This window comes from Scomber scombrus, chromosome 23 (genome assembly GCF_963691925.1).
Source record: "Scomber scombrus chromosome 23, fScoSco1.1, whole genome shotgun sequence".
Lineage (NCBI taxonomy): Eukaryota > Metazoa > Chordata > Actinopteri > Scombriformes > Scombridae > Scomber > Scomber scombrus.
The window spans coordinates 12,089,468-12,106,558 of NC_084992.1; the positions used below are offsets into that span (position 1 = coordinate 12,089,468).

The 17,091-nt window shown below is 41.7% G+C and overlaps 2 protein-coding genes across 2 annotated transcripts in view; both read left to right on the top strand.

Moving 5' to 3' along the window:
* acap1 (ArfGAP with coiled-coil, ankyrin repeat and PH domains 1) overlaps positions 1-17,091 on the top strand; it is a 479,281-nt gene that overhangs the window by 266,156 nt on the left and 196,034 nt on the right. The window lies entirely within an intron of this gene.
* Positions 1,949-13,289, top strand: ntn5 (netrin 5). Its single transcript, XM_062444886.1, has 6 exons — positions 1,949-3,416; positions 4,582-4,770; positions 6,758-6,907; positions 10,744-10,794; positions 11,744-11,824; positions 12,056-13,289. The coding sequence occupies exons 1-6, from the start codon at positions 1,952-1,954 to the stop codon at positions 12,634-12,636; spliced, it is 2,517 nt and encodes an 838-aa protein (XP_062300870.1). The 5' UTR covers positions 1,949-1,951; the 3' UTR covers positions 12,637-13,289.

The window sequence follows — 17,091 nt, forward strand, 5'->3', positions numbered from 1 at the left end:
ATCCATTTATTAAAGTGGTTGTAATGGGCCGATGTTTAATTAGTCATGTAATGTGACAAAGACAAGAACAAGTGCATGTCATGGGAATGTTAAACAACCGCCCCCTGTTTCACTCGTCCCACCCTCCCCTACGCTGAACTCCCACCCGCCTACGCTCACTCTTCATTCCTCATCCAGAGTGAATTCTTCCACCACTTCCCTGAATCCTCTAGTAACCTTTAGCCTGCTCATAGTCCCCTTGACACTGTCTTCCCTTCTTTTACAGCAAAAAACATCAACACTGCATGAAACCAGAGAACTAATTAATCACCCAATCATCCTATGAGTCCTGCTTTTGATCAGTGCTTTCAGGTTCCCTTGGGGCATGTCTCGACTCGTCAGGAATGGCCTGCCGATTCTGAACCCCAGGAATGTTTCTCAGTGGCACTAGGGTCACAGCCAGACAACTCATCACTGTACACATTTCCTTTCTTGTGCCGTTTCCAGTAGCACCAACGGCACAAAACATAGTCGCTTGATACGTCTGATCCTCCCTTTTGTCCTAAGCAGGTTTGGCTGATCCACTTTCTAGTGTGTCTTTGCTTTTGTTGATCAGGAGTGAAACAGTTTGTCCACGGCAGCCGAGGGAATGCCATAGCCTTCTCACAGGCCCGTAGAGCTGTGTGGTCCCTGAGGGAAGCCTCATATTTCGGTCGTTGGCTAATTGAGCGGGATGACGAGGCCGGAGAGGATCTCAGCCCCGTCCTCTCCTACGGGTTTGGTTTATGCAGCCCTGCTGACTTTGCTGTCACTGTCAAACGCTTGTTAGGACACCATGAATCTCGGAGCAGTTAAGAATATTCCCAGAACAGAATGAAGGGGGCAGGTGATAGATGGGCAGGGAGACGGTAGAGCAAAGGGAAAGTTGTTTGAAAATATGGAAGAGAGGTAGTTATTCATGTGAAAATGACCACCTTTTTAAGAAGGAGAGGAAATAGATGACCCAAAAGTGAAAGTGGAAGATGTTGAACTTCTTAGAAAGAAACATGGAAAAGAGGTGGTTGCAGGGAATGTGCTTCAGGGCTTTGGGTGAGCGATAAAAACAATAAATCACTGGTTCCAGAAAGTAGATTCATTGTTCGTTTTGTCCACATGCCAGAATTAATGCTCTCGGGTATGAAATTTTGACAGAGGAATAAATTACACTGATCACCAGTTGTATGAGACGGAAAGGGATTTGTTCACACTGTGGATGTACACAAGTCTGTGTTTGTCTTTACCACGGAAGTATCCAAGTAGGGGCTCAAGCCCCACATTTCAATCTATAAATCATTTCCTACCATCTTCAAGACTAATCTGACCCCGCTCCTTCCCTCTCCTCCGTTCTCTCTCGTGTTTTTTCTCATAACCTCTTCCCCGCTTGATAACACCTCAGTCTGCTCATGCTCGGGCTTCTCGCTCGCCTGCAGCACTGACCGATGGTAAAGGATTTGAAAAGGAGGGCCATAAACGTGATGGATGTGGTCCAGCTCGGGGTTTAGCCCCAGCTGTCGGGCATGTTTTTTGTCATTCCAGACAGACCCGCTTGTTGCGCGCCCTTCTTCACCCGCACTCATCCACTCTTTTTTGGGGTTAAGGGGAGTTTCAAAACTGTTAAGTTCCTAAAGGCTGTGAGGTCATGGGTTCAGAACAGTGGCTGACACTACAGTGAAGATTGGAGATTACATTTTTACAGGATGAGGTCTTTACTGGCATCTATGAAAAGCCAATAAGGTGCAGTTTGAAATGATGCATTGAGCTGGTATCATGTGTTTTCAATAAAGGCACAGGTGGTCTATCTTAGATTTCCTCCTTTGGCTTAAAATGTAAGTCATATAAATCAATCAGTTTGTGTATTTTTTTTCCTTTTATGATCTAGCTCCCATGGTTTCCTCTTAAAATCATCTTTTTTTTCTTCCCCAGGCTCGATGACATGATGTTCATACCCTTTTCCCCTCCCCCCTCCACCTCTCTCTTCCCTGTTTTCCTTCTACTCCTCCTTTGCCTTCCTCCGTCCCTCATCTCCTCTTCCCTCTCTCACATCCCGTTGAGCTGGACTTCACCTCATGATCCCTGCTACCACCTAGATGGCCGTCCACGACACTGCTTATCAGAGTTCATCAATGCCGCCTATGGGGTCTCAGTCAATGCCACCCACTCGTTCCAAGGGTCTGATTATGATGACATCACAACCTTGACTGACCTGCATAATCCTCACAACCTTACCTGCTGGACAGCTCACAGAGGTACCGACACCGGGGACTGGATCTTCACCCTGCCCCTGGGACGACGCTTTGAAATCACCTATATAAGTTTGCAGTTCTGCCATCACGGGGAGCCATCAGACCCCATCTCCATCTCCATCCTGAAGTCGATGGACTATGGGCGCACTTGGAGGCCAATGCAGCATTACTCCAGCGACTGCCTCAGGAACTTTGAGCTGCCTTCCCAGATGGTAGCTCAGACCAGGCATCAAGAGACAGAACCTCTCTGCTCAGATCCCCGACCCTTGCAAAAGCAGCGGGGTGGCATGGTGCTGGCCTTCTCCACCCTGGACGGACGTCCATCCTCTCCGGATTTCGACTACAGCCCCACCCTCCAGGACTGGGTGACGGCCACAGACATCCGTGTGGTCTTCCACAAATTGTCCAAAGAGGCCAAATCGGGTAGTTCAGATAAGAAGGAAGAAGCACGATCGCGTGATAGTACAGAAGAGGAAAGGGGGACTGGGTTTCTGAGGTGGAGATCAGGCCACAAGGGAAACACTGGAGATCAGGTTGACAAGACAGATAATACACTGGCATTTTTTAACAGGGAGATAAAAAACTCAGAGATCAGAGTGAGGAACAGAGGGGAGAAAATGGACAAACCTGGACGCAAGGGTCATTATAAAGGGTCAGGTCAAGATGAAGATGGGCACAATGTGACCAGCAAGGAAGGCGGGGACAGTTTCAGCGCTGCCACGCTCCCGTCTTCAAAGAAAGGCGGGAAAAACAGGGGACGTGGCCGCAAGAGGGAAAACAATCATTGGCCGCATTGCCAAAATGGCGTCTGTAATTGGACAGTTGAAGGGCAGAGCAGGGGCAACAAAGGGCGGGAGCTGAGGAAGCGGAGGAACAATAATCTCAACACGAGACAAAGCTCCAGAAATCTGCAGGTGGCTCTGCCGTCTGCTTTTATCTCCCCGGTACGAGCTCCTCTAGCCCTCTCCGACCTGCAGGTCGGAGGCAGGTGTAAATGTAACGGACACGCTTCCAGATGTCGTCGTGACGACTCAGGGCGGGCAGTATGTGTGTGTGAGCATCACACGGCGGGGCCAGACTGTGATGTGTGTGAGGATTTCCACTTTGACAGACCCTGGCATCGAGCTACACCTACTCACCCAAACCCCTGTGTTGGTGAGTACTGGATGAAAATAGTTTTAAAGAATGATGTCGTTATTCCCTGTATGTTTTCTTATTCTCAATGTTTTTTAAAAAAGAGATAATTTTACAATTATCGGTCCAGAAGTCAAAAACTGGGAAATCCAAAACACAGGGCAGAAGTTCAAAATCACTAGGCAAACTTGGGATCCAAAAGGCAAAACTGGTCGATACACCAGAATATATATATATATAGATATAAACTCCGGAACTCTGACCAGAAAATTACATGAAACTGACAAGAACATCTGGCACAGAATGGAAAGAGCACACCACATATATACCCTGGATAACAACGAGGCACAGGTGTAACACATTAGGGGAGGGGAGGCAAACAGGAGGGGAGGAAGCTAGACAAGACAAGGGAAAACACACCAAAATAAAACAGGAAGCAGACAAGACAAAAACCAAACCTACAAAAATACACCACAACACAACCGGGCCCTGACAGTAGTACTTAGTAGTAGTAGTAGTAGTAGTAGTAGTAGTAGTAGTAGTGGTAGTTGCACATACAAAGTTACATTTTATTAGATTTTTTGCTTTCTCTTTCTAAACACTTCAAAAAGTATAGAAAACAAATACTGATCTAAAAAACTTAACTTACATAAAATATTAGATACGTATGTAGTTGGAAATAGATATATTACATTATGTTATATAAATAAATAAAGATATATAATATATGTAAACCGATATAGTACAATTTTGGGTCACTGAAAACATTAAAGCCAGAAATTCTGTTTTCAGTTTTTCCCATTTAAACTATTCATTATACAGTAATAAGTAACAGGTCACAAGTTGTAATTATATCTGACATTTTTTTTGACTTGTTTCTTTTTCAATGAATGTGAATATGCCAAAATTGTTCTGTTATACTATTCTCCTGTGGCAGAGGAGCTGGAGCAGGAAATTGTATTATTGCATTATTATCTGTTCCAGTCAAAATAAAGAGATTAGCACAAAATAAGTGATAGTATCATAACATGGTCATTACTGACCAACACAACGCAGATGTCTCCAGTTATATTCCTCATATATATTTCACCCCCCTAAACCTGAACGTCAGCCTTATTAAAAAATGGACCAATCTAAAACATCTGTTTCTCTTCCCTGGTATTCATTATTTGTGTCCATTCCCCAGCCTGTGAGTGTAACGGCCACTCAAACAAGTGCCGCTTCAGCATGGAGGTGTTTCAGCAGTCGGGACGGCGCAGCGGAGGCGTGTGTCAGAAGTGTCGCCACCACACTGCCGGACGCCACTGCCAGTACTGCCAGAATGGATACACCCGCGACCACGGCAAGCCGCTGCACCATCGCAAGGCCTGCCAACGTCAGTCACTGGAAGTGTGTGTGTTTGTGTGTGGGGCAGGGTCCAGGGGAAAGAGGAAGTGCTTTCTTCATTGTGTATTTGTCCAAATGCATGGCTGCATGACATGTGACTATAACAACTGACATTTTCTGCATCAGTGGAAGATAAAAAAGCAAATCAAAGTGTGATCGACGGCGTTTATGTCTAACTGTCTGAATGCTCTCTGCGTGTGTTAACGTGCCCACTCTGTCTCTGTCTCCAGGCACACAGAAGTGTTTATGGGGTGGTTACATTGTGAGAGTGGACAGCTATTCCTGTTAGTGATACACATACACACACAAATAAACTACACACCAACCCCACTGAGCTGCCACCTGTATCCTCATCATTACCAACGGTTGGCATCTGCTGTGACCTCTGACCTTTGACTGGTCACATGTCCTAAGTAACTGTGACACTCTGGCATGCTCGTGTGAAAAGTTGACCACGGGACTAATATATCCAAAGTTAATGGGCTTTCTGGGAGCTAGACACACGTGTAGCGATGAAAACAGTTATGATCTAGGATCAAACATGACTACATTTTATCACTTTTTTATACACTGTATTTTTTAAAAAAACATCTTTACACACAGTCCTGCATTTCTGCTTTAATTTATTGATGCTATACTTCACTGAATTACCCTTCAGAGGCCAATTATTCATTTTCTCCAGACAGGTTGTTTGGACTTCTTGTAAGATTTGTTTAAACATTATTGGAGTGTGAACAGAGCTGCTGAAGTGTGGCTTCCTCTGTGTCTATCTGTCTTCTCTCATTGGGTCTTATCCCGTGATAGTAGTGATAAATAAAAAGCTTTGCAATGTAAACCACAGCAAATCTGGGCAGTAATCATTATACAGCATTACAACAGCCAAATATTAAGGAACAGAAACCAAAGAAAACCCATTAGTTTAGTTTTTGTCTGCTTTTATGATTACATTTTCCTTTTTTTAATCGCACCTTTATTACTTTTCTCCATCTTTATAAATGTTATTTGGTTTGACATGTAAATATGTAAGAATGTCATCAGTAAACCAAACCACACCATTTCTGGCAGGATGTGATGTTCTGTTGAAACACTGCTGAGGTATTTGTCTTTGTTTACACATCAGGACATAAAATAGCTTTTCTGGTGTCAGTAGAGGTCTTATATCTTGCTCGAGGACACTCCCTCAGGACAGATGCCTGCTGTCATGCAGGATTAAACCTGACGTATGTCACTGATGGATGGTCTACACCCTCTACTCCTACTCTTGTCTTTTGTTCAGTAACAGATTTTGATTTTATAAATAAGGTTTTGCTATAGACACAATTAAACTGACACTATAGCTAGTAGGCGTGAATATGTAGTCTAACTAAAAACAGGAAGTCTTCCTTCCGTGCTCAAATCAAATGAAACCGACTGTCTTTCCTTAAGTGATGTTCAGTTGTTTGACAGGTTAAAATCATTGCTCATGTAACCTGTAGGACTTTTTGTGAGGGTGCTTCATCATGTCTCATCCCAACATCATGTTTCAACAAGAAAGAGATCATTTGAATATGTGACATTATACATCTTGATGCACTATCTTGTCCACAAAACTGCGCAGTTAACGCAAAAAAATGTTTATTTCCAGACTAGTACACTTCCCTCCAAACTTTGGGCTGCAGATAAACAACGTTAGCAACTAGCTTGTGAACATAATGGAGATATTAGCAACTAAAGAGCCAGATGTTTTTCTCACTAGTTGTTGGGAGACAAAAAACAGAGCTACAAGAAGAGTGAATATTGGACTTATATTTGTCAGGTTGCTTGAAAAATGATGCTAATGTTGCTACATGTTTGCTAAATATGTAAATAGGCTGATTGATAACATGCTCATGATAGCAACTTAGCAAAAAGGTGCTTGTACCGCTGACTGTAACTTACAAATAACAAATTATTGTTAATTTAACATCAAGACTTAATTTTCTCTTTATCTTTTCCAGCGTGTCAGTGCCATGCTTTGGGAGCAGTGGGTCGCTGGTGTAACCAGACATCAGGTCAGTGTCTGTGTCGAGAAGGAGTGACCGGCCTCAGGTGTAACCGCTGTGCCCCGGGATTCAAACAGGGCAGGTCCCCTCTACGGCCATGCATACGTGAGTCTCCTGTTTCACAGCTCAAAGATGTTGTGCTGCCAAAGTTAGGCAAAACTCGGAATCCAAAAGGCAAAACTGGTTGATAACACTAGAAGATATATTGATATTTGAACGCTGGAACTCTGACAAGAAACTGACAAGACGATCTGGCACAGAAGGGAAAGAGCACACCACATATATACCCTGGAGACTAACGAGGCACAGGTGTAACACATTAGGGGAAGGGAGGCAAACAGGAGGGGAGGAAGCTAGACAAGACAAGGGAAAACACACCAAAAATAAAACAGGAAGGAGACAAGATCAAAACTAAACCTACAAAAATACATCACAACACTACCGGGCCCTGACAGAAACTCTTAAAGAGATGTTAAAGAAGCACATCAAGAGGCAGGAGTATGTATAAAAAAAGTGATATTTATTAACAAAATAGTTAATTAAACTGAATCAAATGAAAGAAAACTGCCACACACTCTCTTCCCCACGCCTTTTACCATCTTAGCCTCACCTAACTAATAATAATAATGATAATAATGGTGGAGGGAGGGAATCATTGACCCATTTACACTGGGAGATGATCAGGTGGCCAGATAGAGAGAGCCAGATTGGGAATTTTGCCAGGATACCGGGGAGCCCCCTACTCTTTGCCATAGGTGCCATGGGATCTGTAATGACCTAATTCAGTCTGAATTGCAGTGTAACGTCTCATTCAATCATCCAAACTGCCCACCATCATGGATTCAAGCACAAAATATAACATTGAAACCCAGATCTGAGTTTTCATTTACTAATTCTCAAATTACACCACTAATGGACGCATTCTATGTATCATATTTCCACTTTATTTATTCTTGTGTTTAGTAATATCAAGTCGGTTTTATTTTCTCTCATGCACAGTTACATTTTCCATCCATTTTTTGTGTTTTTGCACTTGGTGCATGTACATTTTGTTGTAAAACATTTTGAACTAATCTAGGTCACTCTAAGTATAAACAATCAACAGTTAAAACCTAACACTATATTACAAATGTCATGTGAGCAAAAAATTGATATGCAATATATGAATTAGTAAGTTTCTTGCCATCAACCAAACATTTACTTTCATCCACCAAGTTTCTGAGTATTTAACGTCAACTTTCAGCAAATCATGTAACAAAACTTCACTGATTTTCTGAGTTGTTCCAATTTCATGTTCATGTGACTTTTCCCAGTTGGGAACTCATTTTTGCAATTATTCCAACACCACATGAATGCCACTTTCCCCACAGTGGTTTGGTTTTATGGGAAATGGTCTTCATTAAAAGCTTCTTAAAAGAGCCAACTATGCAAAAAAAATAATGTTGCATTGTTTTCTAAAAATTTACAATCCTATCTAGACAATTGGGGTAAATCACATGACACACTGTTTCGTAAGATTATGTTGCAAGGCTGGATTTTTTGTAGTTTGAATATGAATATGACTTTCAATGAGGAACAGATTGCACTTCTGTTTTCTATATGAATAGCAAGAGTCTTCCTGTACATCTGTCATTCTGCATTTGTATGCCGCCTGCTCTTCTAATCCCACAATTTTAATTGCTGTCTGTCATGACAAAGTGACCTCTTGAATGTCTCCTTCAAACGCATTTGCTTGTGGCCTAAACGGATTAAACCTCCTATCAAACACCCTAGGCCTTTATCAAATCTCAATTTAAAAGGGGCCGCTGCTGTCCGGACTAATTTGGCCCAATCTCCCAGCGTGTCCCCTTTTCATCATCCCTAGAGACGGTTTCCACAGCAGTGTTAACATGAGTTGACCGCTACAGAGAAACCTCATCTCCATTTGATCTGGGATCAGCGTCAGATCAAATGTATTGTCGCTACTCATATCTCTGCGCCCAGGCAGCACCGAACCTCAGCCATGAGCGTTAATCCACGTACGCTTCCACGGCTAATTGCACGAGTGCCGACAACTACACATCCACTGGCGCTGTGTAAGCCTCAATCAGGTGATACAGGGAGCCAGCAGTGGCGAGTTTCACACCTGTTGCAAGGCTCCAAAAGCCCCCATCGCAGGGCCCAGGCTCATAACTCTCCTAGTGAAAGGAGCGAGTGAAAGAAAACCTTGTTTGTTTTTACTGCCAGGCCATCTCAGGCTATGTATAGAATCTATACTGAACCCTACCACCGCCAACACCACCTCGCCTCCTCTCCTCTCATCAAACTGACCACAAGGCATGCGGCAGCCAGGCTAAACTTAAAAAATTTTGTCCACACCTTGAGCAGCTCGGGAGGTTCAAGGAAGGTTTCTTTCGTTCTTGCCCTACAAAATAAAAAAATGAACACATTTCATCAAAATTAAGACACTGGGATATAACTAAATACAAAAAAACATAGTACGAACAAAGTACCCATTTTGATGAATTGAATAATTTACTAATTGATTAGTTATCCCAAAATGAAGTAGTAGCAAGATCCAACTTTGATGGAGAAAATTTAGCTAAACTCCTGCTTAAGCTAACGTAACTGCACTAGTAGATGTAGTTTCACTAAGTAGTAGTTTAGATAAGTAGGATTTATGTCACTTAGGTATATTAAAACTAATTATTTCAATATAAAAATGTAAAGCAAATGGACAGACACCTAGCAAAACAGAGACATTTAATTCCCTTTATCTATACATAAAACAATCAAAATATTGCTTCATACTTGAAACACTGCTGAGGTATTTCTATACTTCATATTTGTCCCCTGCACTTAATGAATAATATCCAAAGGCAGAGTGTGGTATTATTTTTCAATATTATTCTATGGCAATGATGTTTGGGGCAAAATAATCAGCCTTAAAAGGCATAAAATGAAGGCTACAGTTTTCCAGCCTGAAAACTTCTCAAATTCATTGCTTCTGTAGTCACTGCTATCTGCAGAGTCCACGTCAGGAAGCAAATGTCTGGCACAAATACAAAATCTCTGCAAAATCTGACCTCTTGACCTCTTTGGACAGAGCAATCCAGAAAAATCTTTCTCTCTATGAGGATGATTCACATATTACTGTTCATACTCACACACAGTGAGTACAGACACAAAGACGTCAGTACATCTGCTTGTGTTAAAAATTTGAGAACTTTGGCTCCGTTTCTGTAGGATGAAAATAAGTTGTGTAGAAAAAAATCCATCAGCTAGATGCCAAAAGAAGTACAGTGCTGCCATCAGTGCTGAACTTAATTTGGCACTAGTATAAAAACGATACAGAGCTCTCATTTCCCCGATTGTGACCTCTCACTTACACTGTATGCACCTCACCTTCCTGTCTTCAAGAAGGGGAGGGGGGGACAGTCAGCTGGGTGGGGGTGTAGGATGTCACTGGCCCAGTTGTGTCAGATGGGACAGGACACGGACGAGGAACAGAGTGTGTGAGCTTGGTAATATATGGCCGCACTGTCACACACATACACACTTTTACAAGAGGCCTGGATACAGTATGTGCAGTCCAGCGAGTTCACGGACACACGCAGTCACAGAGCAAAACTTTATTAGACTCTGTTCAACGTTTGAGACAAAACCATACAAGAAGTGATGGTTCGACCTTGTTAAATTTCTAAAAGTAAAGTTTGTGTCTGTTTGCGTGTTGAAGGGAGCGTCAGGGAGTGTGTTTCTAGACCATAAAAGGACCACACACACACACACACACGGTCGTTTTGACACTTGCTTATCTTCGGAGCAGGCATGCATACAGCAGACATAGCACACATAACACAAACACACACACTCACACACACACACACAACCTGACAGTTATGAAGAAGCTTCTCAGTGTATCTGATCTTGTCACTGGTCTGAAACTGTATTTATGTTTGCAGGAATTCAAGAGGTCGCTCCGACCCCAGTCTTCCAGCCTCAATACAGCATAGGTGAGTGAATAAAAGTTGACCTTTGGCCTATAGTTTAACACATCTTAGTACATTTACTCAAATACATTACTTAAATACAATTCATATGCTTTTCTCCATTACATTTATTTAACAATTATATTCTCCTTGTATTCTCTTGAGCCTACAAAATATTCTGTCATATATGTTTGATAATATAAGGTACTGTTTTGCTGGTAATGTAATATTTTGAATGCAGTATTTCCTCCACTTCTGTATTGTTTGTAAGGAACATTTCAAAGCTTAAAAATCTGCATGTTCATGTGTATGTTTTTTCTTTTTTCTATTTCTATGTAGTGTATGTATGTGTTTCACATATTATCCTTTATTTTTCCTTTAAGTTACATTTGATTTTATTTATGTTTTTTTATTTTTGTCTATTTATCTGTTTTACTTTATTTTAGCACCTGCACATCTTGTTTTACTTTGGAAAAAAATGTACTCAAAACTTGAATAATTGGCACAAATTTCACGTGAGAAATAATGCACAACAGATCTACTACATCAGATGTTGCATGTACTGTAATGCTGGGACTAGACAGTTGTATCTATTCTACTCTAATGAAGTTGAATTTTCACTCCCTGCAGCAGGCTTTTCACTCTCCGCTATTTTAATGTCAGAGCTATACACAGCCTTGACGTCCTCCATTGGATCAAATCTCACAACAAAAATATACATACAGTATAACTCTGTGTACTAAGTAGCTGTGTTCACCCAGTAGCTAACCACTCCCTCCTAGTGGCGACTTGAGGAATGTCCCACCTGCTGCAGCCGGGGGTCATCTGTTAGTCACAGGATACTGTGATGACAAATACAAGCAGCCATATTGTAATTAGGGGAAAAGACATGTGCTGATATGCTCGCTATGAAATGATACCCTCTCATTTGATGTATTCTCCCTCCCTCTCTCTCCCTCTCTCTCTAATGTAGCGGAGGAGTGTATTTCCTACTGCCAGCATTCTCAGGTTAAAGTCAGGATGAACCTGGAGACTTATTGTTTCAAGGACTATGGTTGGTGTCTTGTATTTTTTATTTATATTTATATGTATTTATATTTATGTTACAGCACATTACAATGCACATTCAGGAAATACTAAACACAATGATTTAATTGTAAACTGTAAATTTGATGATTTTGTGAATGGAATTATATTAGTCAAATAAAAACTACAATTAGTAATCAAAAGTTAAATGAAAATAACAATAAAAGAAAAACTGTTTTCCACTCTGTGTGCTTGTCAGTGCTGAAGGTGCAGGTGAGAGGGATGGAGCGTTCAGGTCCCTGGTGGCAGTTCTCCATCTCGGTGCAAACCGTCTTCCGCACAGGGGCCACATCCCGTGTTCGAAGGGGCCCCCAGTCCCTTTGGGTCCCCGACCGTGACCTCTCCTGTGGCTGCCCAGCCCTTCACGTGGGCCGGACCTTCCTCCTGATTGGTGCCGAGGAGGGAGAGCGGGGCTGGAGCCCAGAGGAAAGTCGCCTTGTGGCGGACCGTTCCACTCTGGCCCTCCAGTGGCGGGAACACTGGAGCCCCAAACTCAGGGGCTTCCGGGGGCAGGACAAGAGGGGCCGTTGTCCCACTAAACCCCCTGACAACCACAGGGAGCATTCAAAACCCCAGTCTGGATACATCCCCCCTCACCTGCTGACTGAGAAAGACAGCGAGCCTGACGGTGCGAACGCATATGACACTCAAACCTCAGTGGTGCCGCACACACACTCTCACACAGACAGCGGGATTCAATCCATGGAGACGACCTCCTCACCTTCTACACTTCCACTTGTGTGTTCTACTCAAGGTCCTACATTAAAAACACAGACATAAAATGACAAGTTGCCTGAGATTTGGACTTTGATCTGTCATGCTTCAGGACATTAGGACGAATGTGTTCTTTTCAGACTTTTTACCTTTTTGTCCTAAAGGTTGCAGGACAAGCAGGAGTGAATTTTGATTCCCCAGCCAGGAGGAGTCAAATCCCCCAAAACAAACATACACATTTGTTATTATGTGACATTCAAATGCTGATCTAACAATGTGAAGAGACACAAGTGCCCTTATTTAACTTAAATTAGTTGCATTGAGTTCTGCAGCTCAATTATGATGAAAATATTCATAACTTCCACCAACATTACTGGTGCTACTGTATGGGAAATATTAGTGATGAGAATTTTAATATTTTCTACCAAAGAAAATTAAAGTCTGACTAAACTCTTAATGAAATGTCATGCAGTATTTTTGTCTTATAAATATATTTTTAAAATATTGTTTGAATCATATTTATTATTGGATTATTTTATGTAAAACACACACACACAGAGAGTCTAAATAAATAAAATACAGAATGTGCAGATTTACCAAAATTATTAAAAGATTAATTCTACTTCACATTTGATACACACAACCAAACCATAACCAAAGCCATGTTTTAAATAAAATCAAGGATATACTGTTGTTTTTTAAATAAAATCTATACCTAAATACTGCCAACACAATGCTTTTGTGTTCATAGTTCTTATATTGAATTTTTTTTAATTAATATGGTTTAAAACTGCCAATAAACTTGAGCTGTAACATTAACGATGCTGGTTAACAAAACAATTAGCTTTTTTTATAGCAATAATTGTAAGGATTCATAATGATACTTGTTTCTTGTTATTTTCGAAAAAGAAAATAGCATTTTTCCTGCCCTAATAACATTTTTGCAGATTTTGAGAGATTGGGATAATGGTAAAGCAAGCTCCACACACACAGACAAGCATTTACAGTTAGACAGTACAATATTTGGGGAAATGGACTCTATCTACAATCTGCTCTTTCAACGGACAGCTGACACAGAGACCAAACTAACCTCAGCCTCATTTTCTAACCATAAAGGAATCCTCAGATAGACAGTCAGGACCCCAGATATGGATCTAAAAAGCATCGGCCCGACCTGTCGTCATGACTTGTGTTTCCATTTGGGAGATGTGGCGTCATAGCCCAAGGGAAATGGTGCTGTTGGGGGTACAATAAGACAGATGGAAGAGCTCCGATTTGTTGAGCAGCCATGTTGTTTTGGTGTTGGCGGCGTCAGTGATTGGCTGTTCCGCTGCGATTGAAAATAAAGAGAGAAAAATAGACTCGCTGACTGACGACCTCTCGGTGGGACTGATCATACTGTACACTGACGAGAAGGCTGTGTGTGTAACGCTTGTTTTTCTACTCTTTTGAGGTCCAAACATCCTCACAAGGATTCAGCTGGTTTGTCGGGACACTCAACCCACAACATCTACCAAACAAGCAGATCACAAAATCCTTTATTGTACACTATTTATATTCACACCCATGAGAAGAAAAAACCCCAGAGATTGCTCTGAAAAAGGTTAATATCATTTTCTTAAATAATTGCAACTATTTCACCCCTCTGAGCCCCATCATTACTTTAGCCAGCACTCCATGGACAGAAAATCAACAGGCAAATCTTCAAATATGACGATATTTTGCTTGTCCTTACTGAAAGTTTAGTTGTTATTTCAAATGTATCATGAGTGACCTTCTGACTGACAAAAACCACTGAAGTCAATTACTTAATGAAACATAAATAGGAAAGGGGAAACTGAGATTAAATGAGAGATTACTGTGCCACAAACTGACTTCACACATTGCAAAAACAAAACCCCCTGATGTCAGACATCATAGAGTAGACAGTTAATTATAGTAATTCAATTATAGTTCTACCCCAAAATGCATGAACAACTTATAGCCTTTTGTTGATGCTTCATTTAAAAACCTTTTTAAAAATATGGGTGTTCAATCAAGAATTTACATTTTAAAATATCTAAATGATCACAAACGCGGATGAATAGCTGAAACTATAAACTCAAAGCTGCACTCAAAGCTGCACTAATCAATATTTTATTGTTTTATTTTCAGTTCTCATCAGTGCACCAAAAAGCAGACAAACTTAGTGACTACCTGGTTTAGCATTTAGCAGCTAAAGAGACAAATATTTCCTTTAGGAGTTGGTGGAGACCAAAACCAAAGCTAAAAAGAGAATAAATATTAGACTTACAGGCCTAATAAGAAGGTGACATTATGTCAGTTGGTCCCCAAGTGGCTAAAAATATTAGTTGATGCAGTTTTAGTTTGATACTTTTGTTCAAGCTGTAATATTAAAATCACATTCACTTTCTTTAAATGTGGCATTTGAGCAACGTTTAAGTACTGCTCTGAAAGTAGTAGGGTATGGTTAGCATTAGAATTTGTTTTAGATAAAGAAGTATGATTAAATGGTAACAACAACAGCTGGTGAAAGTCCAGCCTGTCCAGATTCAACATATATCATTTAAAAAAATGAGGTGACCACTGAGATAAGGAAATTTAAGATGTTTATGTGCAAGAAAACAAAAACAAACTCATTACAACATCCGGACGCAGCGGTTATATATTGAGTGCTGGGTTACAGTTCACATCCACACATGTATAATAATACAAATGTGTGTGTGTTAGAGGACAAGAGGGAAGGCGAACAGAGGAGAGAGAGAGAGAGTGTGTGTGTGTGTGCGTCAGGATCTGCCTTTATGTGTGTGTGTGTGTGTGTGTGTGTGAGAATGTGTGTGAATACGAAGCACCTGCTGCTTTGCTACAGGAAGCACCTGTCAGCGGCCGTCTCCTCAGTGCAGCGTCTGTCGACATCAGGGTTTGATCCCAAAACTCCCCAAACACACACACTTACACAGACACTAACAGACAGCTTAAGCCCGAGGCTCATTCTGGTGCAGGCAGAGCACGATGTCTGCGGCTTTGCTCACGTTAAACCAACAACACACACTTTTCTGAGGCGCTGTGGACGAAGGCAGGCCTACAGAAAAAATGGAGGTCAGCTTGTTTGTGTGTGTGTGTGTGTGTGTGTGTGTGTGTGTGTGTGTGTGTGTGCATGTGTGTATGGTATTATGTTTACAACCTGCTGAGGGTACGTTTTACGAGAGGTGACTCCTGCTGCACTGCTGCCAGAGCCAAAGTTCAACTAGACCTCTTGCAAACACACTTTTTTCTTTTTAATACTTTTTCATTTCCTTTTCCTCTCTCACACACACACACACACTTCAAATTTCCCTTAACTCTCTTCTCCTCACACCCAATCTATCATTGCAACAGCTCCAAGTCCAAGTTCAGCAAGTTTCACAGTCACACTGTTTTTTAGGACACACACACACACACACACACACACACACACACACACACACACACACACACACACACACACACACACACACACACACACACACACACACACACACACACACACACACAGGGCTTCTGTTAACCTGAGAGGCAGAGGGTCAATCCCTGTGATCCGCTGCCTGCATGCCTTCCATACAGACACGCCGCCGACACAGCAACCCGACTCCCAGCTAGATTAGGACTAATCAAGCATGGCACAGCTCCGGGCAGCAACACCATGACACACACACACATGCACACACATACACACATAGCTACACTACAACATTGATATGCTACAAACATGTGCACACCAGCAGCTTTACTGTTTTCAGTTCTCATACAAGTTGATGCCTAATGTATCGTAGCAAAAATTACTGCAGCCGTCCTCACAGCTTTCACCCACGTTCTTGTCAGTCTTCATTCACTCAAAACTCAGCATTGTATACAGTAGCTTCAATGATGTGTTTTATGAGGCAGATAAAGAATTAATACTATCATGCAATGTCAAAAGGCTGGAAAAAGATGTAATTTAAATGAAGTTAATGGCAATTTAAGAGGTAAAAAGTTCAGGAAATGAAGTCTCATGTTGTTTCTTTGTTGCTGGTTTATAAAAAATAACTTAACCACTATAAATATAGTCAAGAATTTCCATATAAATGAAGTTACTTTATAATGTTTGTACGTGAGACAGTCTGTCACACAGCCAGAATTTGACTTCTCCCGTTAAACACTTTCCCACCAGCCCCAGGTGTCGACCAGTCGTCTGGTCCAGTCTTTGGTCACAAATGTCTGGGACGTCTCAGGCCTTCCTCTGCTCCGTTCTCTTTGTAGTCTGCAATGGGAACCTCATTTTGTCTTTGTTGTCGTCAAGCGGAACCTTATTTTTGGCAGCCGCTGTGTTAGAGGGGACAGGTGATTTATGATGCCAGGGGCAGCAGGGTGATCCCATGTTTTAGTTTTTTTTTAAGGGGGACTTATTCTGGATGTTGTTATGGCGTCCACACACAGAGCGGAGTCTATTAGTACTGGGGAGAGCTGGACTGGGGGGCCGGGATTAGCGATCAAAAGGCTGAG